Consider the following 24,937-nt stretch of genomic DNA (forward strand, 5'->3'; position numbering starts at 1 on the left):
GCTGGGGAAGCGCCGGCCGGGGGCACAGGGTCTGGGGGCTGCCCAGCAAACCGTGAAGCTGGTAGGGCTCGGGCAGCCCTTTCCTCGTGGCTGGGAGTGGGAGGGAGGAGGGGGCGGAGTTAGGGCGGGGAAGGGGTGGAGTTGGGGCGGGCTGGGGTGGGGAAATGGGCGGGGCCAGGGCCCGTGGAGGGTCCTCTTTTTTTATTTGCTAGATATGGTAACCCTACCTTCGAGGTCAGCATCCTCGGAATCCGAGGTCGGCTCAGGCCGCTCCAGCTATGCCCGCAGGGCGCTGGCTAGCAGGGAGCCCCAAACTGCGTGGCATTCCCAATGGGGCCCGCCAGGACAATGGCCCTTTTGGACACCGTGGGCCTATCAGCAGCAGCAAGGGACCTCCTCCAGAGCTTCAAGATCCGGCTATTCGGTGCACTGTTCCTGGTCCCCACGCAGGTACCCCTCCACACCCAAAGAGGCTATGGTATCCAGGCCGCCAGACACTTCTCCGGAACACCGGCGAGCAGAAGCAGCAGCGAGCCCGGGGCCGTCCCAGGGACAATGAACCAGGCAGGGCTCAGCCGTGCCCCCGGCCTATGATGAGCTGGTGGAGGCGGCACAGCAGGCCCTCACCCCCTCATCCTCCCCAGACAAAGCTGTGGTGGGCACGGCAGTGTTGGACCCTCCTCCGATTGACCATAGGGCACATCAGGAGCTGCTCCGCAGGGTTGCCCAGAACTTGGGCCTACAAGCGGAGGAAGTGGTGGAGCAGAAGGATCCTATGGTGGACATCCTAAGCCCTGAAGGCCCCTCCAGAATTGCGCTCCCGCTCATAAAGACAATTCAGTCCAACTACAAGACAGTCTGGCAAACTCCAGCCTCCAGTGCACCGACAGCAAGGGGGATGGAGAGGAAGTACTTTGCCCTTTCCAAGGGATACGACTTCCTATTTTGTCATCCGGCCCCCTGTTCGCTGGTCATCTCAGCCGTGAATGAACGGGAGCGTCGTGGCCAGCAAGCCCCGGCCACCAAAGCCAAGGAGGATAACATCTGGACCTCTTCGGAAGGAAGGTCTACTCCTCTGGGGGCCTCCAATTAAGGATTGCAAACCAGCAGGCGATCCTAAACAGGCACAATTTTAATTCCTGGGCAGCAGTTTCCAAATGTAGAGACTCCTTGCTCCAGGGCTCTCAACCTGAGTTCACGGCCCTCATGGAAGAGGGAAAGGCAGTTGCAAAAACCTCTTTACAGGCCTCTCTGGACTCAGTAGACGCAGCAGCCAGAACAATTGCCTCAGGTGTGGTGATGAGGCGCTCGGCATGGCTTCAGGCCTTCTGCCAGAGGTCCAGAACACCATCCAGGACCTCCCCTTTGAAGGGTCTGGCCTCTTTTCCGACCAGACGGATGCCAGACTGCATAGCCTTAAAGTCTCCCGGGCAACTCTCAAGTCGTTAGGAATGCACACCCCGGCGACTCAGCCATTCAAGCCCCAATCGTCGCAACAACGGCAGTACCAGCCTCGCCCTAGGCAGGAGCCTTATCGCAGGAGGGGCAGAGACAACAGACGTGGGCGGAACAGCACACCTAATCAAAGCCAGGGCCAGGGCAAGCCCCAGCCTGGCAACAAGCAGAGGTTTTGAAGGTGCACTCGAGGACAGCGTACCAACCCAGCTCCCGGATCCTTCCGTATGTTTCTTGGACCGCTGGTCCCACTTCTACCAGGCATGATCTCATATAACATTGGACCGTTGGATCTTATGCACGGTACAAGTGGGTTACACGCTGCTGTTCTCCTCCTTCCCTCCTACCCACCCCCTTCCCCGTCCCTCTTCAGGTACGCTTCTCACGAGCAACTCCTTATGCAGGAGGTACAGTCACTCCTGGAGGCGGGGGCGGTGGAGGAAGTCCCTCGGGAACTAAGGGGGAAGGGGTTTTACTCCCGCTATTTTCTCATCCCAAAGGCAAAGGGGAGCCTTCGGCCCATTTTAGACCTTCGCGGGCTCAACAAGTTCTTAGTCAAGGTCCGCTTCCGCCTGGTCTCCCTAGGCACTATTATCCCGTCCCTGGATCCGGGGGATTAGTACATTGCCCTCGATATGAAATATGCATACTTTCACATCGCTGTTCATCCCACTCACCGGCGGTTCCTGCTGTTCGCCATAAACCGGCACCATTATCAGTTTATGGTCCTCCTGTTCAGCCTGGCGGCAACCCCCAGTGTGTTCACAAAATGCATGTCAGTAGTGGCAGCCTTTCTGCGAAAGAGGAGAATACAGGCATACCCATACCTCAATGATTGGCTCCTCGTGGGTCGGTCCGAAGAGGAGGTCTGCTCCCATGTGACGGTGGCCCTGGATACATTCTGCAGGTCGGGTCTTCTCGTCAATGTGCCCAAGACTTCCCTCATACCAAGGCAAAGGCTGGAGTTCATCGGGGCAGTGCTGGACTCGGTACAGGTGTGAGCGAGCCTCCCAGAATCCAGATTCCTGGCCATCCAGCACATGGTAGACTCGATGCTAAGATTCCCCACTACCACGGCCAGATGCTGCCTGCAGCTCCTAGGGCACATGGCGGCGTGCACTCACGTAGCTCCACTACGGCTCAGACTTTACAAGCGTGGCTTGCCCAGTCGTATCGCCCAGGCAGAGGGCGACCTAGACCTTGTCGTGGCGGTTCTGGCCCAGGTGTTGGACTCCCTGCGCTGGTGGCTCAATCGGCCCGTAGTATGCGAGGGTATCGCCTTTGCCGCACCGCAGCCTGCTCTGACGCTGGTGACAGATGCATCAGACCTCGGCTGGGGAGCTCACTTAGGGGACCTAAGGACACAGGGCTTGTGGTCCAAGGTGTCACTCCACATCAATGTAAAGGAGCTCAGGGTGGTTTGTCTAGCCTGCCAAACCTTTCACTCTACTCTGGAAGGTCACAGCGTGACAGTTCTGACAGACAACACCACCGCCATGTTTTATATAAACAAGCAGGGCAGAGCCCGCTCCTCTCCCCTCTGCCGAGAGGCCCTTCTCCTGTGGGACTTTTGTATAGCCCGCTCCATCCATCTTGTAGCGTCATACCTCCCGGGAGAGCGAAACCAGCTAGCGGACAGCCTCAGCAGGTCATACCGCATACACGAGTGGTCGATGAGATCGAACGTCTTGCAATCAGTCTTCCAGAAGTGGGGGTTTTCCCAAATGGACCTCTTTGCCACCAAGGACAACAGCCAATGTTCACAGTTTTGCTCGTTCCAGAACCACAGTCCGAGCTCAGTCGCAGACGCATTCGCGATCCCTTGGAGTGGGAGTCTGAACTATGCCTTTCCTCCGCTCCCACTCATCCACAGAGTCCTCCTCAAAGTTCGCAGGGACAAGGCGATGATCATTTTGATCGCCTCAGCTTGGCCTTGTCAGTGCTGGTTTACAATCCTGCTAGAGCTATCAGTGGCCATCCCGATTGCCCTGCCCCTGCACCGGGATCTCATCACGCAGGACCGCAGGCGCCTGCTCCACCCGGATCTGCAGTCTCTGCATCTCATGGCGAGGAAGCTCTCTGGCTAAACACTATGGAGAGCCAGTGCTCTCTTCCGGTACGGCAGATTCTCCTTGGCAGTAGGAAACCTTCCACTAGCTAAGTGGAAAAAATTCTCCTGCTGGTGTGAGCCTAAGCAGATACAGCCACTCCAGGCCACTATTCCAGTCATCCTAGAATACCTCCTGCATCTCAAGCATCAGGGACTCGCTCCTTTCTCAATCAGAGTGCATCTAGCTGCCATTTCAGCGTTCCACCCGGGGGAATCTGGATGCTCTGTGTTTTCTAACCCCATGGTGGTGCGGTTCCTCAAGGGACTGGAGAGAGTGTTCCCCTACTCACGCCCACCGGTCCCTCCCTGGAGCCTTAATCTGGTCCTTTCCAAGCTTATGGGGCCCCCGTTCGAGCCCCCCCCCCGGCCTCTTGCTCCCTCCTTCACCTCTCCTAGAAGGTGGCGTTCCTGGTGGCCATTACATCGGTGAGGAGGGTGTCCGAGTTGAGGACCCTAACCTCGGAGCCTCCTTATACAGTTTTTTATAAGGACAAAGTACAACTCAGGCCACACTCTAAATTCCTCCCTAAGATAGTCTCACAATTTCATATAGGACAGGATATTTGTTTGCCAGTACTCTTTCCTAAACCACACACGGACCAGAGTCACCATAGCCTGCACACTCTGGATGTCTGAAGGGCCCTGGTGTTCTATTTGGAGCGAACTAAACCTTTCCGCAAGTCGACGCAGTTGTTTGTCGCCATCGCCGATAGAATGAAAGGGCTTCCTGTCTCGATGCAATGTATATCATCATGGATTGCGGACTGCATCCGTGCATGCTATGAGCTCACCAAGATTCCAGCCCCGGCGATCACGGCTCACTCAACGAGGGCACAAGCGTCCTCAAGAGCTTTCCTGGCGCACGTCCCGATCCAGGAGATCTGTAAAGCAGCCACCCGGTCATCGGTGCACACATTCACAGCCCACTACGCAGTCAATCAGCAGGCCAGAGATGACACGGCGGTTGGCAGGGCTGTTCTTCAATCAATTGCTCCATGACTCCTACCCTCCTCCTATGGTAAGCTTGTGAGTCACCTAATGTGGAATGGACGTGAACAAGCACTCGAAGAAGAAAAAATAGTTACCTACCTTTTGTAACTGTTGTTCTTCGAGATGTGTTGTTCATTACACTTCCCACCCTCCTTCCCCTCTATCGGAGTCTCCGGCAAGAAGGAACTGAAGTGGGGTCGGGTCGGCAGGGGTATATATGCACCAGCGTGGAGGCGCCACTCTGGCGCGGCTCCCCTGCCGACCCGACAGGAGCCGCTAAGGGAAAAAGTTTCCAACGTCCATGCACACGGCGCGCGCACACCTAATGTGGAATGGACGTGAACAACACATCTCGAAGAACAACAGTTATGAAAGGTAGGTAACCATTTTTTCCCAACTTGCCTGTGCCCTGCAAAGCACAGTAGATGTGTGTGACCCTGGCAATGAGCCGCACGCAGGCCCTGCAATGACAAACACCCTGTATAACCCAGGGGCATTTCCGAGGCCTTGCACCGGGTGGGTGCTGGCTGCTGGGGGTGTGGCTGTGGCACAAGACTAATCATGTGGCTGGCATTGTTTTGTGACAGTGCCTCCCTGGGCCCTGATTGCCATCGCTGTGGTAGGCGGCCTGCTCCTCCTCACCTGCTGCTTCTGCATCTGCAAAAAATGCTGCTGCAAGAAGAAGAAGAACAAGAAGGAGAAGGGCAAAGGGATGAAGAACGCCATGAACATGAAAGACATGAAATCGGGAAACCAGGTAAAACGCCCCTTGGTAAAGGCTCAGCCGGGTCCCTTGAACAGCGTGTTAGAAAGGGCCTGCTTGTAATTTTGACCGAGGGAACAAACACAGTCCTTTATTCCTAGAGCAGCAGCAAAAGTGTGCAGTTCCTCAGATACAGGGAGTGAAGGTAACCAGCTCAGCTTTCGCCGAGAGCAGGATTTGAACCCCAGGGACCTCTACTGCTACGAGCATGAGCTAGGGCTAAAGCAGTAATGGCATCAAACTGATGCAGGAGCAGATTAATACCACCAGAGGGAGACAACGCTCCCCAGCTGTCCTAGGGTGGGTTACTTTCCCATAAGGCACTTGGGAAGGGTTTAACCAGCCTGAGGAGTTAGTTGTAGACACTGGGTGGGAAATAGCTATTTTGCTAAGGAGTCATAGGGTCTTCCCCTCTGCAGTATGGACGGGGGGGTTGTTTTCCTAACTAGAAATGGGCTTCAGACGTGGAATTAGGATCCAGGTATTTTTGACCTTCCGCATACACACAGGGTTTCAGACAGAGGGAGTCATGTGCCGCAAAACAACAACTTTATTGAACCTACAAACTTGTGAACAAAGCCAGCCATGAAACATGCCAGCAGGTGGCATGCTTTACATTACCTACCATTATACATTTGTGCAGTCTTTTTTATAGAGATGTCTTGTAACACAAGTTTTAATTCAGACCCACCTGTTAATAGCACTGTTTCCCCCAAACCTAGAGGACACATAGGAGATAGCCAAGGGAATCAGGAAGTTACACAGGGCTTTTTGCTCTTGATCAGCAGAGTTTGCTTCTCTGTTGTCAAGGAATGGAAATGCATCTGCTGTTCTTTATCATTTGACACAACAACTATCTCACGTTCCCCACAGGATCGCTGTCTGCTTCTAAAGCTTAAAGACGTCGGAGAGTCTGACTGGTATAAAACAGCAGATTGTGTTATCTGAACCACCATTCATAAATTTCAGGCCATTTAAGTATTTCTTTCCCCGTTTCCTCCCATTTCCTCTTTGCTTTTAGTCATTCTCACGTTTTAAGGATCAGCCCCTTCAGGGGAGATGAGGAGCATCCTGAAGAGTCAGAGTTCAGGATCAGTGATCACCCAGCAACGTGATCAAACTGCAAACCCCTCAAGTATACAAAGCGGGACGGGGAATATCACAAAAACGGGGTGTCTCATGAGATTTGGGCTGGAAAGCCAGGGAGAGCAGCATTTCTTGAGGCATTTTAGTGCTTCAGATAACAGTCATAGCTGCTAACCAGAAGAGCAGCGTGAGGTGCATGAGACTGAAAAGTTCCAGGGGGAACATAGGCTCCAAACATACAAGCTCCCAACAGATTAGGGTCAGGTTTGGTCCTAGGAGCCGGCAAAAGTTCAAGAACAGGGTCCTAACTTGTCTCCAAACCGCTTCATTGGCCCTTCCTGGAGAACATTTATGGCTAGAATAAGAGGAACACCAGATGCTCACTTGATCCGTGGCACCTCATAAACAACGCCCACAGGTGCTGGTGGATCATCTGCTGACTACAGCTGCTGAAAAACCATCCCCTGTCCCAATTTTGTGTACTTTCCCTCATGAAAACAAAGTGCCCAGTGACTTTTCCTGAGAACCCATGAGTTTCTTCCAGGGTGGACTCTCACCCCCCTCTGCCCATGCGTCCTTTTTCTTTTCACTTAGGGAAATGGTGAGGCAAGTTCCATGGGAGCCCCATGGTCCCAGACTGGCATGCCCTGGCCTTGCCTTCCTCCCGGCACCCTCCTCAACAGTGCCAGCCAGCAGCGATGCCCCAGCACAGCAGGAATTGCCCACAGCAGTGGGACCTGTCTGGATGGACTTTCCATTAGCAGGGCCCACAGCTTGAGTTCTGCCAGCTGGTGTGAATCAGGCCCCAACAGCACTAGCTGATCCTATTCAGAAGGGAAGTCGGAGGATTTAGAGATACTGGAGGGCAGATGGGATCCCAAAGGCCTGTTTTATGGAAAGCACCATATACAGACTGGTTTGCAGCACATGCCTCTCAGACCTGGGCTAGACCTTTCCAATCAACCAGTCATTCCCCCTTCAGCTGGCATCTGCTGCTTGGATCTATGCCGTTGGACTTGGCAATCAATCCACCAAGTATCAGAGGGGTAGCCACATTAGTCTGTAGCCACAAAAATGAGGAGTCCGGTGGCACCTTAAAGACTAACAGATCTGTTAGTGAACTCTTCATTTTTGTTTTAATCAATCCACCGTGGCAGCAGATCCTTGTAGCAATCCAGCAAGTCAGCCATGTGGAGCCTGGGTCGGGGAGAGGCTCCAAATCCCCACCCCCCTTTCCAGCCAGGCTGGGACATGAACATTTTATAGCCCATACTGCTGGCATCTTTGCATTTGCAGGAGGCATTTTAGTGAGGTGAAGCCCAGGGGCTCACTCCTCTGGGGATGGCGAGTCTTATCAGGACTTGATCATTGGTGACTGAATGCCTCAGTGAACTGCTTCTTCAAGCTCTGTGCATTTACCCTGCCCTGTTACTAGTGGCATCCCCCAACCCACGTCACTGTCCCTGCTACTTACACAAGCAGAGGATGAAACCTAGGAGGCGATCACCACCCCCATGTATCTAGGAAGACACTTGTAGGACCAGCCTGGCAGGTGTGCAGTAGGGAATGGTGCAAGGAGCCTGCCTCACTATACCAATTTGTGCCCCTTGTGCATCACCTGCTAGTACCCCTTGGAGTCTGTGCTGCCCCCACAGGGTGCGGAGGGGAGCTGAGGGTAGCACATTGCATCCAAGGGGTGCAGTGGGCCTGGTTAGAGCTCAGAAAGGATTGTTTCTCCTGGAGTTCCCTCTTGGCTGATGCGGCTTCCCATCGCCCCACGGCAGGGCGGTGCCTTAGTGACACCGCCTAGCTCCAGAGCACTAAAGGGAAGTGCAGTGCCTGGAGGGACGGTCCTAGCACCAGGCGGGAGGCTGCTTGGTATGAGGCAGAGGCTGAGGGTTGGTGCAAACCCAGGGCTTGCAGTGGCAGCGACAGGCTGATGCATATACAAAGGAACAGGGGAAAGAGCTATTGCCATGCACTCGGCGGCCATGACTGGCATGGGTCTGATCTCAACAAGAGCATAGCTCCTCAGGATGCCCACAGCTGGGATGGGGATTCCAAAAGAGCTGAATAAACAGCTGCCCATTATTGTTACGTGCTCCATGGCGCAGAAAGCAGGCCGGGCTGCTCTGAAAAGACAGACCTCGCCCACCTGAGCTAAAGGAGAATCTCTGCAGGGGACAGCACTAGTAGCTGGGCTTGTATCCGTTAGCCGGGGAGAGGTGATCATGCACACTTAGCCAGGATGTCACAGTGGCTTCATTTTCTCGTCCTTTTCATGTCAGTTTCCTTTCTCCACCCATCTCTGTCCCTTTAAGACACGGGTTATACAGAGGAGTATTATGCTGTTCTCTTTGTAAGGAAAATCATGTTCTCTCTCTCTCTCTCTCCTTCCTGTGCTTTTGGTTTCCAGAGAAACACTGGACTGGTAGCAACTACCGTGGCTTTGCTGGGCACTTTTCCATTAAAGGGAAAGATGAAATTGGCTTGTTTCAGATACATGTAGCGAGGGCAAAGTGCATGAATGGGCACCCCCCTTTTAGAGATTGGCTGAGTATGTACAAAATCAATGTTGGTGCTGACAAAACTTTCAAAATTCACTGCTTGAAGTAGAGCCCACTCCAGGGTCGCACACAGCCTGGGTACGGTGTGCCTTTAAGAGGGTGGAGTCTGTTGTTTCTCACACGCATTGGGTGTTGTTGATTATCTGTGTGGTGGTTGTCTCTATAATGTCCTTCTCTTCCTTCCCTGTGCTCTCGTTGTCCTTCTTCTGTGTTGTTCTGTCTCCATGTTTTCTGACTAACCTGGATGGCAACACATGGTAGGTGACAAAGTGAATGTCGCTTCTCTATCAGCCATGCAAAGAGGGGGGTTTGGGGATTTGTGCAATGCACCAGTTAGCTCCAAAGCTCACGCGCGGCAGGCCCAATGCATGTTGAAGAGTTCTCCAGGGAGAGTGGGCAGCTGGGGCTCCAATACATCCACTGCTCTACAGGAAAACTATACAAAGCCCCATTTTGCAAGGCACAGGCTACAAGTTGTGTCTGAGGCTAAGGTCTGGGAGGTCAGAGGGGAACTCCCCAGCTGAGCTGTGGCTCTGCTCCCATGCCTTGTTCACATCTAAGAGATCATTGCCACATTGCTCCTAGACGCCTCCTTCCCCTGAATAGATTAATATGTAGCAGATAATGCATGACAGGAGGGATGGGCCAGCGGTTTGGGCACTAGCCCGGGGTTCAGTTTCCTGCTCCACCCCAGTTCTTGGACAAGCCACTTTGCCTTGTCTTTGGGAGACAGTTTCTGAATGTTGGTCCTACGTTCCCCTGCAGGAAGGTGGGTGCCTGTAGCCTTCCATGCTGGAAAGGCTGGGGGCTCTTACTCTGGTCCTTTACTGCAAGGGCCATATCCCCATTCCCCTTCCTGGCCCGTCTGCAGGGAGGCCATGGCCTCCATCCGCCCAGGGCTGCTCCCTCTGTTCTTGGAGTTCTCGTCCCTATAGCCTCTCTGCCTGAGGATGTGTAGGTGCACTCGACTGGAGGTATTTTTGTTAGCAGTGTCTGCGGGTCTGTGCCTATGCCGTATGCCTTCTTGTGCTCCGGCACGAGGGCGTCTAGCAGAAGTGGTCCCGTGGCCCTCCAGCTCCTTCTCAACTGCCTGCAGCTCGAGACAGAATTCTGTAGTGTCTGCTATCTTGCTGCTTTAATTGTGTCATTATTTCATTTTCTTCGCATGATTTCTTAGCTTTGGGAGAGGGGGTTCCCCCTTCTCCCCTTTTCGCTCCTCTCGACCAGTGGCTTTCCTGGCGGCTTATGCCCAAGATCCCAGGATTCAAGTCTTGCCAGCCTCATGATGGGTGTGACGCTGGTAAGGCAAGTGCCAGCTCTGACCAAGGCCTAGGCGTCAGCTGAGAACTGACAAACTCACAGCTCACGTGTGTGTTAGTATTGTTCCAAGTAGATGTTAAAATGTATAAGAATGTGTTTAACCTTCATGAAAAACGGGTGGGATGTTGCATGCATTGTTTTCACTTATCAGTGCCCTGGTATAATGTAATGGCAAATATCTGCGTTGTATGTACCCCTGTAACTAAGTAACCTATCAAGCGAGAAGGAAGCCTTGTTTCATGCAAATGAAGAACTTGTACCAGAGAGAGCAAATGGGCATTGTGTGTGAGATCAAAGCCTTTGTTAAGTGCATTCCTCCCCCACCCCACCTCACCCCTCTACATCCATGAAGATGGGGCGTGCGTGGGAGCTGTTACTGTCAGCTTGGTTTCTGTGAGAAAAAGCAATAAATATGGACACAAGGAAAAATTCTTCATGTCTTGGCTGTTTGGATTCTAATAGGGCAGAAAACTGAACAAGGAGGCAGAGATCCCCGCATTGTCCTGGGTAGCCCTGAAAGACTTTTGAGAAACTGGCAGAACACTACATCTCTGCTACCTTTTGACTTTATAGACTGTGACTCACCTGTACATATATTTTTACCTGCTTTAACCTGGGAGCAATGAGACCACATCTCCTGTTGAAGCTCCTATCAGTCACGGTACCAAGGCACTGATGCCTCCAAGGAAGGCTTCTTCTGCGAAGCCACGCACTGAAAAGCCCACCACCAAGCAGCGAACGATAGACCCATTGGTACCAGAATTGGACTCTTCCAAACAGAAGGACTCCTTGAAGAGGAAGGACTCTTTGAAGAAACCATATCACCTGGTACCGTCTACCTTCACCCGGGCCTCTCCAGAGCAAGTGAGTCCACTGTCTCCGATACCACTAGAGGTGTTTTACCCGGGCTCACTGGTGCCTTCCTTGTTCCTCGTTCATGAGGACCTTCAGGTCTTGGAGGAACCAAGTCCCCTGTGCTGAGGGTACTGGGAGGACTTTCCCACCAGCACCTGCATGCCAACTGGAACCAACACATCTGCCACAGCCTCATATAAATGCTCACCCACCAGCACCATCACAATTGCCAGTTCGACCCCCAGTACCGATCCAAGCCTAGTACTAACTCCACTAGCTTCACCACTGAACATGGGAGAGGACACTTCCTTTGATTCAGAGGTATCCATTCAAGGCTCCCCCACTGACCCATTTCACCCTCCTTCCCCTGACATTCCCTGAGGATGAGATGCCAGGAACCAGCCTATGCATAACCCATCAGCACTGGCAGGAACACTTCTGGAGCCCTACTCCTTTTCCTTATGCCCCTCCCAAGAGGGCTTTTTTTTGAACCATTGGGCCCCTCGCAGGGACTGAGTCTACTGGGTGTCTTCACACAAGAGGATCCACCAAGATTCTTGGCCAATAACATCCTCAGGACCCTCCTCATCCTCCTCAAGAAGACCCACCATTGAAAACAGAGGAGAAGACACCACCATCCTCTTCCTCCCCAGATGAGGCAGCTGTGCCTCTCCACCGTCCTACATGGATGATTCAAGGCCTTTGAGGATCCTCTGAAGCACGTAGTGGAGGCTTTACAGATTCCTTTGGAGGAAGTCCAGGATCAGAAGGACTTGGCGGTGGACATCCTGCACGCCTCCCCTCAGGGATGGGGAACCTAACCTGTCAACGAGGCCCTACTGTCACCAGCCTGTGCAGTGTGGCAGACTCCGGCTGTCATCTCACCCACCTGCAAGAGGGCGGATAAAAAATACTATGTCCCAGCCAAAGGTTTGGAGCACCTGTTCTCCTATCCCATCCCTAATTCTCTGGTCGTCAACACTACCAATGAGAGAAGTAGGCATTGTTGCTTCACATCAACACCAACTGATAAGGAGCTTAAATGGCTGGACCTTCTAGGTTGTATCAGCTACTCAAAGGCCTCCCTTCAATTCAGAGTCACCAACTATCAAGCCCTGATGGCAAAAGGTGACTTTACAAATTGTTCTAAATTTTCCCATTGGACTGATTTGTCGCCTCAGGACAAGAGAGAGCCGTTTCCAGCTCTTATGACAGAGGGTCAGACAATCACGAAGGTGTTGCTGCAGGCTTCCCTTGATGTGGCACATACAGCCTGGTGCTCTATGGCTACTGCTGTAGTCATGCCCTGTGCCTCCTGGCTCCAGTCCTCCAGCCTGCCCAGGGAGGTACAACACACTGTGGAAGACCGGTCCTTTAAAGGGCCTAAATTTTTTAGTGATGCCATGGACTAAAGGCAATATTGTGATCTCTCGGCACACATGCACCATCTACAAAGAGAAGATACAGCAAGCCTCAGATAAGGCAACGCTCATGTCCTGTGTACTCTCAGGCCCCCAAAGATTGGTTGAGCTGCCTAGAAAGAGGCCCAGACTGCATAAGAAAGGCCCATCTTCCACCATCACCTCTCAATTGGCTACCTCAGCCAAACAACCATTTTGACCCATTAGTCAAGGACCAAAAGCTCTCCCCATCGGATCTTCAGCTGCATCAACCCTCCATTCACCCATCCTATGGGCACAGTTTGCCCATTTTCTCCCTTTCTGGGAGCGCGTCACCTCAGACAAATGGGTACCAGAGGGGATTTTGATGGGCTACTCCATCCATTTCAGCTACATGGCCCCCTCCCCGCCTCCTCCCCCTGCCTGTTCATGAGGGGCTCCTAAAGCAGGACGTGAAATCCATCCTGCAACTGAGGGTGATTAGAACTTGTTCCCTCAGGCTTCGTCAGAAAGGGATTTTATTCCTGGTCCCAAGAGAAAAGGAGGGTGGTGACTGATTCTGGACCTTTGGATTCTAAACACTCCGTATTCAGGACGCTCACCCTTGCAGGAGTTATTCCATGATTAGATACCGGGGGCTGGTTTGTAACCTTCGACCTCCAGGATGCCTAATTTCATGTTGCCATACACTCAGAGCGCTGGCACTTCCTCAGATTTGTAGTGGGCACCACACACTACCGGTACCATGTCAATTGCCCTGAGAGTCTTTAAGAAGGTCCTCTCCATTGTAGCAGACAGCCTTAGGCAACTGGGGGAAATCATCCTCCCCTACTGGGGACTGGCTCCTCAAGGGTCATTCTTTGCTCAAGGTGCAGTCCACTACCAAGCAGGCCCTAGCCCTTTTCCACTCCCTGGGCCTTCAGCTACGTATAGAGAAATCGCCTTTGATACTTGTGTAATGCATAGGCTTTACCAGCGCCGCCCTAGACTCTGTGGCAGCCAGATTGTATCTACCTGCAGACAGGTTTGCCACGATGTCCAGCCAAATCTCCATGCCGCAACAAAGCTCACGAACTGCAGCGAGGGCTTGCCTTCAACTGTGGACACGTGGTAGCTTGTACTTTTGTAACTCCCATGCAAGATGGCGCACCTGGTCCCTTCAAGCCTGGCTCAAGGCACCCTATCCCCCCAATACACACAATGTGTTTGGAAGGGTATCAGTGCCTCTGAGGGGACTCAGCTCCCTCTCTTGGCGGAAAAATCCTCAAAGACTGTGTGGGAACCCCTTTCTCACCCCTACCTGCTGCTCACGTCATTACCATGGACACCGCACTCCCAGGCTGAGGCGCTCACCTCTGCAATAATGCAGCTCAAGGCAGGTGGTTTTCCTCGGGGGTCATTACTTCACATCGACATCTTCGAACTCCAAGCAGTCCGTTATGCCATTTGGTCAGAGTGATGTAAGGTAGCTGAGAAGGCAGGTAGTGTATAAACCACCAATGAGGAGCAAATCCCAGTCCTTATGCAAAGAGTTGGTAAAGCTGTGGAACTGGTGCAGAGCCCGTCAGATAGATATTTCAGCTGTTTATCTGCCAGCACTGCAGAACACCATTGTACATTCATGGAGCAGATTCTTCCATGAGAGGGAACTGAATGATTCAGTCTTTTGTAAGATCTGCCTTACCTGGGGTCTTCCACTGGTAGACTTTTTTATGATGCCTTTCAGTACGAAGTGCTGATATTTCTACTCAAGAAGGGAGATGCTCTGTGTGCCCCTTAGCCTCGAGGTCTGCTATACACTTATCCCCCAATTCTCCTGCTGCACAGTCCTGAAAAAGTTGAAACAAGAAAGAGCAGTGATCAGTCTCAGAACCCAGGCTATGGTTCCTGGCCCTGACTCGTCTTTTGCTGTGTCTGCCTCTTCGCCTCCCTCTGTTGACGGACATCCTTATACAGGAGTTGAGCTGTAAACCCACCCCAACCTCTCAAGGCCTGGCTCCTCGACGGCTTCTGGGCTTAGAGCAGGCGTGTCCTCCTGCAGTCCAGACAGTTCTGGTGAATAGCAGGAAGCCCACCACAAGAAAGACTTACGTGCAGAAATGGAAGCGTTTCTGGATTTGGTGCTCTCGTTGCTCCATGTCCCCTGCCAAGTCTTCACTTGACTGCCTGTTAAACCTGAAATTGCTGGGTCTCTCCTTGAGTTCGGTCAAAGTTCACCTAGCTGCTCTCACAGCATTTCAGAAGCCAGTCGAAGGATTCTTGATCTTCACACATCTTACAACTGCAGCGTTTCTAAGGGCCTCCTTAACTTGTTTCCTCCAGTGCAGGAGGCTACTCCACTCTGGGACCTCAATTTAGTGCTTCATGTGTTAAGAGGGCATCCTTTTGAATCCATGGGAACCTGTTCGTTCCTCTATTTGCCCTTCAAGACTTCATTCCTCATGGCCAGGAGGATAGGTGAATTAGGGGCCACCATACACAGTTCTGTCCTTACAGTTACCTCGTTTCCTCTCTAAAGTTTCGTCGGAGTTCCATATTGGTCAGGACATCCAACTACTGATCTTTTATCCTAGCCCTCAGTCTTTGAGGCAAGAGGCCAGTCTCCATACTCTGGACACAAGACAAGCTCTGGCCCTCTACCTACACAGGACTGTACCTTTCAGGGTTTCTCCCAGGCTCTTCATCTTCTTTGCTGAGAGGATGAGAGGTCCCTCTGTTTCTACCCAGAGACTATCTAAATGGGTTTTGGGGTGTATTCTGGCGTGCTATGAGTGCATTCCCTCCTAAAGTCAGTGCTCATTCCACTAGGGCTCAATCCATGCCCACAGCCCTCCTGAGAAAGGTCCCCCTCAAGGACACATTCTCACACCCCTATGCCTTAGTATGTGCCTCCAGAGTGGACGCAGCCATTGGTGAAGCTGTTCTAAACTCTGCACTGAATCCGTCTCCTTAGCACCCGCCTCCTCACTGAGGTACTGCTCTGGAGCCTCCTTTTGTGGAGCACCCATGGGGACAATAACTCCAAGAAGAAGGGTAGGTTACTTTCCTTGGACAGTAACTGGAGTTCTTCAAAATGTGTTGTCCCTATGGATGCTCCACCCACTGCCCTCCTTTCCCTCTGCTTCTGTGAGGTTGAGAAGGAATTGGAGTGGCGCGGGTCCACTCCTCCCTATATGCCCTCATACTGGAGCATGAGGAGGCATACGGTACAGGCACAGACCCGCAGACACTGCTAACGAAAAAATCTCTAGTCAAGAGTACCCGAGTGCACGCACATCCTCCCATGGAGCACCCACCGGGACAAGACATCTCAAAGAACTCCAGGTACCGTAGGAAGTAAGTAACCTCTCCCTCCCCTTTATGTCTGGCCAGTGCTGACCACCGAGTGGCCTCCGTGCTTTGCAGCGGCGTCTCCCATGCCTGCTTTCCCGGCAGTGCTGTTTTCTGTAACAGATCCGTTACTTCCCAGCCATTGCTATGCTGCCAGGGCTTCACAGCCATCAGGGCAGCTAGATCTCAGGTTCTTCTGCTCCCAAAGCTCACTTGTGTTCAGGCTCCGGTTACACAGTAGAGCAGGGTCTTGCTGTCCCTCCAGTAGAGGGCGGTAGTGTCTCTAGGGAGTCCACTGAACAGAACCCCAGTTCAGCCTCCTGCCTCTTCTCAGTCGGTGACAGTGGTGCATGAATTCTGAGGCTGGGAATCGCCGAGGCACCGAGCTGGGGAAGAGCTATGTGCGTGTGATCGGCCGGCAGGGTCTGAAGCCTCATAGCTGAGCAGGCAGGCTCTGTGTCCTCTGCAGAACAAACAGGATGACGACGACGCGGAGATGGGCCTGACGGAGGGAGAAGGTGAGGAGGAGGAGAAGGAGCCAGAGAACCTGGGCAAGCTGCAGTTCTCGCTGGACTATGATTTCCAGGCTAACCAGGTGACATGGGCAGGAGAGGCGAGGTTGGGGAAGGAGGGCAGGGCAGTGTGGGAGAGCTGTGGGGAGAGGGTCCGAGTGAAGGACTCACCCTTGGAAACTCCGGTCAAAGAGCACGGGGTGAACACCAGCCTCTGAGTGGCACAGGTGCCTGTAAAGGGCAGAGATGTGGGGAGGGAATTTATCCTCACCATGATTGTCCCACATGCCTTTTGAAAGGGCCCCTTCTAGCACTCCCCAAGCACCCTGGGATGTGAGGAAGGGGAAGATGGATGGAAGGTGCCTCTCCACCGGGCCCTGAGCCCAGAGCTGGCAGGCCCACCGTCACCACACAGAGAGCACCGTCTGTGGGAATACACGGCTCAGCCAGCGATCTCCTGCCCCCAGTTGCAGCAGTGTGTGGGGGAGGGTGACCAAGCGCCGTCCCTGACTGGCCAGGGGCAGAAGGAATGTGGAGCTGGAAGATCCACTGGGAATCTTTTCCATGCAGTGTGGAGTGGGAGCGGCGTCTTGGTGAGCCGTCTCACTGAGGGAAACATCCCTCTTCCCCCTCCAGCTGACGGTGGGCATTCTCCAAGCGGCCGAGCTCCCGGCGCTGGATATGGGCGGCACCTCGGACCCGTACGTCAAAGTCTTCCTGCTCCCGGACAAGAAGAAGAAATACGAGACCAAAGTGCAGAAGAAGACCCTCAACCCAGCCTTCAATGAGACCTTCGTCTTCAAGGTGAGACCCTTTCCAGTTCCCCCAGCACAGTGGTCCCCAGCCCCAATTGCTAGACCCCACTCTGTCCTGCAGGGAACAGTTGTCCTGGGTTCTATTCCCAGGTCTGCCATTGCCATGGTGTGTGACCACGAGGAGCCCCTTAGCCTTGCTGTTAAGGCAGTGTAATACTGTCAGAAGGGCAGAACTCCTGTCTGTCTTCCAGCCAGGGATGTATCCCAGCCTTCTGCCCCTGCCCCAAACAGGAACTGCACCTCCCCGGTAGAGGGGCTGCCCCCAGTAAATAATTTACCAGCATGTTGAATGAGAACCAAGGCAGTTGCCCAGATTGCGAAGTTATAAGTACTGACCAGAGCCCTTGGCCCGCACTACATGTGCAGCTGTGTGGCTGAGCGGTGCTGTTGCTCTGACACAGCAATTCTGGCCCCTCATTGCAAGAACCAGTGAAGGGGTCCCAGTCTTAGTCACTGCGGTGCATGAGCGCTTGCCAGATCCTTCGTCAGCCAATCAGATCCTTCCTTACACCAGGCCCCATGTGGCTATGGCAATGGTTTGCAAGGGTCCTTCTTCATAACAGGTTCCCTACCAAGAGCTGGGCGGGAAAACCTTGGTGATGGCCATCTACGACTTTGATCGCTTCTCCAAGCACGACATCATTGGGGAGGTCAAGGTGCCCATGAACACAGTGGACCTGGGCCAGCCCATTGAGGAGTGGAGAGACCTGCAGGGCGGCGAGAAGGAGGAGGTGAGATGGGAGGGCAAAGTGAGTTGGGGGTGTCTGGCCAGCAGGAGGTGGGTTCAGAAAATGTGCTGCAAAGCGTCAGGAATTGGGCTCATCAGGCAGAAGGGTGGGCTGTGCTTTCAAGGTCCTTATAAGAGTTGTCTTTGCAGGCGAGTACTGGGGGGAGAAAGGGGGAGAAAGAGGATCCATCCTGCAACGGGAGATTGATAACCTGCAGGAGAGTGGGTTAGTGGTGGGAGCAAGGGACAAAGGTCCTGGGGTCTATTCCCAGCTCTGGCAAGCAAGTAGGGTCTCACAGCTACATGTTAGGACTCCTGGGTTCTATTCCCAGGTCCACCATTGCCATGGTGTGTGACCCTGGGAAGTCACTTAGCCTCGCTAAGTCAATATAATGCTTATGGACCTCCCAGGAAATAGGAGGCTCCATTGATGAATGCTAAGGAAGAAAGAAGTGGTGGGGTGATGTGGCTGGCAGTCAGCAGAATTGGGTTTTAGGTCTGACTTTGCCATGTCACCGCCCCTCTGTGCCTTGGTTTTCCCAGTTGCACAGTGGGGTTAATGATAGTGACGCACCTCACAGGAAGGGTTGCGAGGCCGAACTCAATACTGTTGGTACAGTGGTCTGACTGCAGGAGCTGGTAAATACTACTCTGTGTGTCAGTTCATGTTGAGCTGGGGGGCCTAGTAATGGGGAGAACCCCCAATTTAACATGGGCTTTGGCTGTACCCTGAGACCTGCACAGAACTCAGGTCCCACTGTCCACGGCAAGGTGTCTTCCTTGTGCAAAAGCCCTGCCTTAAGTCTGGTAAAAACTGCTAGAACTGATCTGGCCTCTCCCACCAGCTGGGGACTGGCACTGTCATGGACCTCCTGCCAGCCTGCACCAGTGATGCAGTGTGGTGTCCAGTGCAGGGGCTAGCTCGATGGGTGAAGGGGTTCTTGGATCTCCTCCCATGGTTTCCCGAGGGATTGATTCTCAGTGCAAATATCCCAGGATACCAGGGCACGGAAAAGCACTGACCTCTGCTTTCCCCCTTGCTCCACAGCCAGAAAAGCTGGGAGATATCTGCATCTCGCTACGGTACGTGCCCACCGCCGGGAAACTCACCGTCTGCATCCTGGAAGCCAAGAACCTGAAAAAGATGGATGTCGGGGGTCTCTCAGGTAAGAGCAGAGCCACCTTCCAGCACCAGATGGTGCTCCTGTTCTCGCACACCAGCCCAATCCTGCTGCTGACTAACCTCCCCCAGGCAGAATTCCTGCCCAGGGCTCAGCCTTTAAATCAGAAACCCAGGTGCTGAGAGCTGTGTCCAGTGGGGTTATGGAGTCATACAGCTTAAGGCCAGAAGGGACCACACAGATCATCTAGTCTGAGCTCCTGTATCTCACAGACCACCCAGCACCCCCACCTTAAACCCAACAACCAAAATTAGCTCAAAGTGTTCCAGCCCAGAGGAGACTAGACTGTTGTACCACCGACAGAGAACAGGCGGGACTGAGGTGCACCAGTGCGCGAGGCCCCTGCAATGGCAGGGAACTGATTATGTGAGAGAGACCCAGATAATCCTGGCAAGTGACCCACACGCTGCAGTCAAGCACCTGAGTGAGAGAATGATCGATGCCAGCTCAGAGCCCTGGCTCACCCCACCCAATGTCCCTTCTCCAGCCATGGCCATCCTTGCTGCTTCAAAGGACGGAGACCACCCCCCTGCATACATGGGGGGGGGGGGTGGGAATTCCTCCCTGACGCCTGCAGGCGACTGGCTTGAAGCATGAGCTTTAGGAACAGAGGGTCAGAGAGCTCCCTCTGCAAAACAATGCTCCAGTAGCCTTCATCTTATTGTCTTGAGGCCATCATCTCCGCGGGTGGCTGCCCCCCAGCCCCCCAAGGGAGGGAGCGGGTCTTGCTCCCTGTGTGCCCTTTGACTTTCTGTGGGGCTGGGCTCCCCATTGCCTGTGTATGCACTGACCCCAGTACAAAGGAACATGGACACGGCTCACTCTGGGGTCAAGGAGTTCCTGAGACACAGGAATCAAGCCCAAGTGGTCGTTCAGGAGCAGCTGCGACGGGTACGGCTTCCATCACGGCTGCCCGTCTTCCTGGCAGGACCCGAGCTGTCTGCTAGATTGAAGAGCCCTGTGCTCTCAGGTATCTTCTCTCCATGTAGGTACTTAACAGTAGCCAGATAGAGAAATGGGGTGTGCTTATTGTTCCCACCCACTCCTGATTTGACAGCAGGTCGCTACATTGCATGATGCACTCTGCCAGCTCATACCCCCGAGTCACAGATAAACCCAGCTTGGCTACCCTGCCCTCTACAGTCTCTGTGCTCCTGTATGCCCACAGGTAAGGCTGGCTCTGACCTCTCCCGCTTTGGGCTCTCCCTGCAGATCCGTATGTGAAGATCCACCTGATGCAGAATGGCAAGAGGCTGAAGAAGAAGAAGACCACTGTGAAGAAGAAGACCCTGAACCCTTACTTCAATGAGTCCTTCAGCTTCGAGATCCCCTTTGAGCAGATACAGGTTCCTGAGCCGAAATTCTCGTCTTGGGAGGTTTGGGGTGGGGCATAGAGACGGGTGAGTGACAGCTCACATGACTGAGTTGAGATCCTCTGATTGGAGGGATCAGACCCTTCCCCCATGACATCCACCCATATAAGGTGACCACCCAGCCTTCAGATGATCTAGACCAGAGGTGGGCAAACTACTGCCTGCGGGACCCTCCTGCTGGCCCCCGGCCCCTCCACTGCTGTTCTCCCTCCTCTGCAGCCTCCGCTTGCCGTGCCGCCGGCGCAATGCTCTTGCAGAGCCGCAGCCTGACCGATGCTCTGTGCTGCGCGGTGGCGTGGCTGACTCCAGCTGGGCGGCGTGGCTGCCTGACCCGGTGCTCTGTGCTGCGCGGTGGCGTGGCTGACTCCAGCTGGGTGGTGTGGCTGCCTGTCCTGGTGCTCTGGGCGGAGCAGCTGTAGCGCCGCCAGCCACCAGTGCTCCAGGTAAGGGGGCAGGGAGCAGGGGGGTTGGATAGAGGGCAGGGGAGTTTGGGGTGGTGGTCAGGGGGCGGAGTGTGTGGATGGGGTTAGTGCGGTCAGAGGGCAGGAAACGGGGGTTGAATGGTGGCGGGAGTTCTGGGAGGGCAGTCAGGAAGGAGGAGGGGTTAGATGGGGCAGCGAGGGGCAGTCAGGAGCAGGGGTTTCGGGGGCGGTCAGGGGACAGGGAGAAGGGGTGGTTGGATGGGGCAGAGTCCCGGGGGGGTGGATTGGGCGGCAGGGGACAGGGAAGAGTGGATGGGGCAGGAGTCCCGGAGAGGTCGTCAGGGGGCGAGAAGCGGGGGGGGGGGTCGGATAGGGGGCAGGGCCGGGCCACGCCTGGCTGTTTGGGGAGGCACAGCCTCCACTAACCGGCCCTCCATACAATTTCAGAAACCCGATGTGGCCCTCAGGCCAAAAAGTTTGCCTGCCCCTGATCTAGACACTTCCACCCCCTGAGCAGCGGAGGAGATGGAGAGATGGGAGCCAGCATTTCATACATGCTAGTTCTGAGCAGGAGCTCAGCTCCTCCAGACGGATGTGTCCCTGCTCTGTAATGAGGGTGGATGCTTTGAACGCAAGAGGCAGCATAGAAAGCCAGGAACTACGCTGGGCAAATGCTACCACTATCACTGGGGCCTGAATGTTAGAGTCATTGGGCGCCTGGAGCTCCCATTGGCCTCAGCCGAAGCTGTGGCTGCTCTATAGCTCTGCAAATGAACCCCCTTGTTGCAAATTACAACCACTAGTCCTTAGCCCCCTGCAGCATGGGTTACTCCTGCCAATAAGGTCCATCACCACCTTCAGAAATAACCTGTGCTAACGGCAGCCAGAGTGCGGAGGGGCAGAGCTAGTGAGACAAAGACACGGGTGCTGATCAAAGCACGGCTAGAGTAGAGGCCCTATGCTATTGTCTCTCAGCTGCTCCAGGGCCGGCCTGCCCAGGTTCCACGCAGAAAGTTGGGTTTTCTCCTGGCCTGCCAGCCTTGCAAACCCCCAAGTCTGGGATCTGAGGCCAAATGGCTCAAAGGAGGGACCTAAAGCTAAGCACCTACATACATTTTTAGGACCCTAAGCAAGTCAAGCTGGGTCCTTTTCTCCTCTTGCTTCATCGCCTGTAATGAAAGGCTCTTCTGGGCAAATGAGGCCATTGGTGACCCCCATCCCCACTGCCCTCGGTGACCGCCACGTGGCCCTGGTCTTTTCATCTGCTGCCCTTGGAGACCACTGTGCCCACTGCACTCTGCCCTCGGCAGCCCCCAGGCGGTTCTGGCCCCTTCACTGGCCTTGGTGAACCCCATAACAGCACCAGGCCCTTCACTAGTGACCCCTGCACAGCCCCATCCCCTTCACACACTGCCCCTGAGGCCCCCAGCACAGCCCTGGCCACATCGTGCTCTGACCTCGGTGACACCCTTCCCTGCTGCAGCCATGTCACTTGTAATGGTGTGCAGAGTGCAACCAATGGGAGCGCAGGCCTGCTCTCCACCAGCGTGTGGCCCGGTATAACTCTGCTGAGTGCGATTTTTTTTTTTTACTGAACTAGTTATACCAGCACAAGCCGTAGGATGGGTGCAGTTACTCTGGTATAAAGGTGTCTTCACCCAGCCTACAGGTTTAGCGATGCTGGTATTAGCACCTGTATATTGTTATCACGGCATCCATGCTACGGGGTTTGTATCACTAACTGTACCAGTGGAGTTAAAATGGTGCAACATTTGGGTGTGGATAAGCCCTTAGCTGCATCGGCTTTGCCTAGCTCGAGGAAGAGGAAGAACTTGCTTCAGAAGCTAAATTCGGACATGGGGACCAGATGTTCTGTCAATATTACATAGCCCCTTTTCAGGACAGACCTGCCCCTTTAATATCCATTGCCCCTAAAATGAGAAGGGAGAGCTGTCTGAAGATACAGGCTGAGCTTTGCCTAGCTGCCTGGGGGAGTTGGGAACATGATTCCCATGGGAACAGGTGCTCAGATCCATCAGGCATCATTGGACAGGCTGGTACCCGTCTCCCAGCCTGTCCAATGATGGACAGGGGAATCTTGTCTACAATAGATTCTCACTGGCTTCTCAGTGGCATCAGGCCATTTTGCTGCTGCGATGTTGCTAATAACACAGCATTTCTGTGTACCCCAGAAAGTGCAGGTGGTGATCACCGTCCTGGATTACGACAAGCTGGGGAAGAATGAAGCCATCGGCAAAGTATTTGTTGGCTCCAACGCCAGTGGCACGGAGCTGCGGCATTGGTCCGACATGCTGGCTAACCCCAGGCGGCCCATCGCCCAGTGGCACTCCCTGAAGCCGGAAGAAGAGGTGGACGCATCGCTCGGGAAGAACAAATAGGAAGCTCCATAGCCCAGCATAACCTACGGACATTCTAAGCGACCCAGAGCTATCGATACCTCAGTTATGTAACCTTTGGTTTTTGCTTCCATTTTGTTTTAAGCTGCACTACCCTTTGGTGACTGTGGAAGGGTTTCCAGACAGTCCTGAGTGCTATCAGGGGAAATGGTTAAAGACAGGGATGGTTCTTTTCATTCTGCAAAGTCGCTTCCTTCCGCTGCATGTCTCATCGTTTCTACGTGCTGTTCTTTGAAAGTGTAAAGCCAGCTTCTGCCGTAGGTCCCAGAGGCGCCAGGCCGTGGCAGGACATCGTCTTCCTTTCTCTTCGGTTTTACACTGGGACCTTCAAACATTGTGCTAAGGTGACAGCTGAGCCTGAAAATGTGAGTTGACCAGATACACTGTGCTTGCTTTGGGGATACATACAGCTGGACTAGGCGGGTCGGTGGAGAAGAGCTGTGATGAACATCTGGGTGTCTTCGTATGACTGCTTTGACTCCCATCAGCCGCCCAGAGAAGCGAGAGGGCAGCCGCGTTGGGACTGGAACGTCCAAGGCTCCATCGAACATCTTAAGGTTTAGTTTCTTCTGGTGCGACAGGTGCATTGCTGGGCATATAGACCCTGGGCTATTGCCACCCTGTGGCAGCTAGGTAGGGTATTGAACCTTGCAGCTCCCCATGTGATTGCCAGAGAAGGGGGGCGGTTACACCGCGGGTGCATGTCTTTGATAACTGAACATTCACAATTCCAATCTCAGTGCAGGACAGAGCACAAGAGAGTCTTGGTTTTGAAAAACAGCATCATGGGATATTTATGCAAATGACCATTGCGAGGCAGGCTTACAGTAGCAGCTGGACTTGAGACAGGCCCACCCAATCAAGAAGAATCTAGGTTGATTTACCAAAATGGCTGCTTAAAGCCATCCGTGTAGGCTAAACGACATCTTAAATGCAAGCAGCTCTGGGAGGAGTTGCATACATGTCCCATCACGCATTGCACTACTGTACATCTTCTGAAGATGCGTGTCCAGAGCCAGATACGTCCCAGGGGAGGGTTTAAGGTACAAGGTCTTCAGAACTTAAGGCGAGAGGGTGGAGCTGGGATGTTAGTGAGGCAGGTGCAAATCCCCCCCAGTGTTTCTACCCGTATGGCTGCATGTGACCCATGCAGTGAGCTGCTCAAATGTGGCGATGTGATGAGAGAGCTTGCTCCAGCCTGCCGCTTGAAGCTGTTCCACTTTAATTAACTGTTATTGGGGCCAAGCAAAGTCAGAAGCTGCCTCTAGCTCAGGGGTCTGGGCCAGCCCCTGAGATGTTGGACATGCTCAGGGCCGGCTCCAGGCACCAGCTGAGCAAGCAGGTGCTTGGGGCGGCACGTTGGGCTCTTAGGCGGCAATTCGGCAGAGGGTCCCTCGGTCCCTCTCGGAGGGAAGGACCTGCCGCCGAAGAAGAAAGCGGCGCGGTGGAGCTGCCGCGGATCGCGATCACGGTTTATTTGTTTTTTCCGCCGCTTGGGGCAGCAAAAACCCTGGAGCCGGACCTGGACATGCTGGGTCAGTTCCTGCCTCTGCTTGCTGAGAGGAAGAGTCGGCTAAGTGCTCTTATCCTTGTCCTTGCCTGTTGACGCTAGGC

General features: G+C 53.8%; 1 protein-coding gene across 3 annotated transcripts in view; it reads left to right on the forward strand.

The window, feature by feature from the left end:
* SYT2 (synaptotagmin 2) overlaps window positions 1-24,698 on the forward strand; it is a 206,036-nt gene extending 181,338 nt beyond the window's left edge. For 2 of the 3 annotated variants that reach the window (XM_034767611.1, XM_034767612.1), the window contains exons 4-10: window positions 5,143-5,312; window positions 16,346-16,471; window positions 17,025-17,192; window positions 17,767-17,934; window positions 18,979-19,096; window positions 20,324-20,457; window positions 23,099-24,698. In XM_034767611.1, the coding sequence (XP_034623502.1) occupies window positions 5,143-5,312; window positions 16,346-16,471; window positions 17,025-17,192; window positions 17,767-17,934; window positions 18,979-19,096; window positions 20,324-20,457; window positions 23,099-23,305 (1,091 nt within the window). In that variant the 3' untranslated portion in view covers window positions 23,306-24,698. The remainder of the gene's footprint in view (window positions 1-5,142; window positions 5,313-16,345; window positions 16,472-17,024; window positions 17,193-17,766; window positions 17,935-18,978; window positions 19,097-20,323; window positions 20,458-23,098) is intronic. The other variant, XM_034767613.1, reaches the window with a different exon arrangement.
* The last annotated feature ends 239 nt before the right edge of the window (window positions 24,699-24,937 follow it).

Source organism: Trachemys scripta, chromosome 4, assembly GCF_013100865.1.
Source record: "Trachemys scripta elegans isolate TJP31775 chromosome 4, CAS_Tse_1.0, whole genome shotgun sequence".
In the NCBI taxonomy this organism is placed as follows: domain Eukaryota; kingdom Metazoa; phylum Chordata; order Testudines; family Emydidae; genus Trachemys; species Trachemys scripta.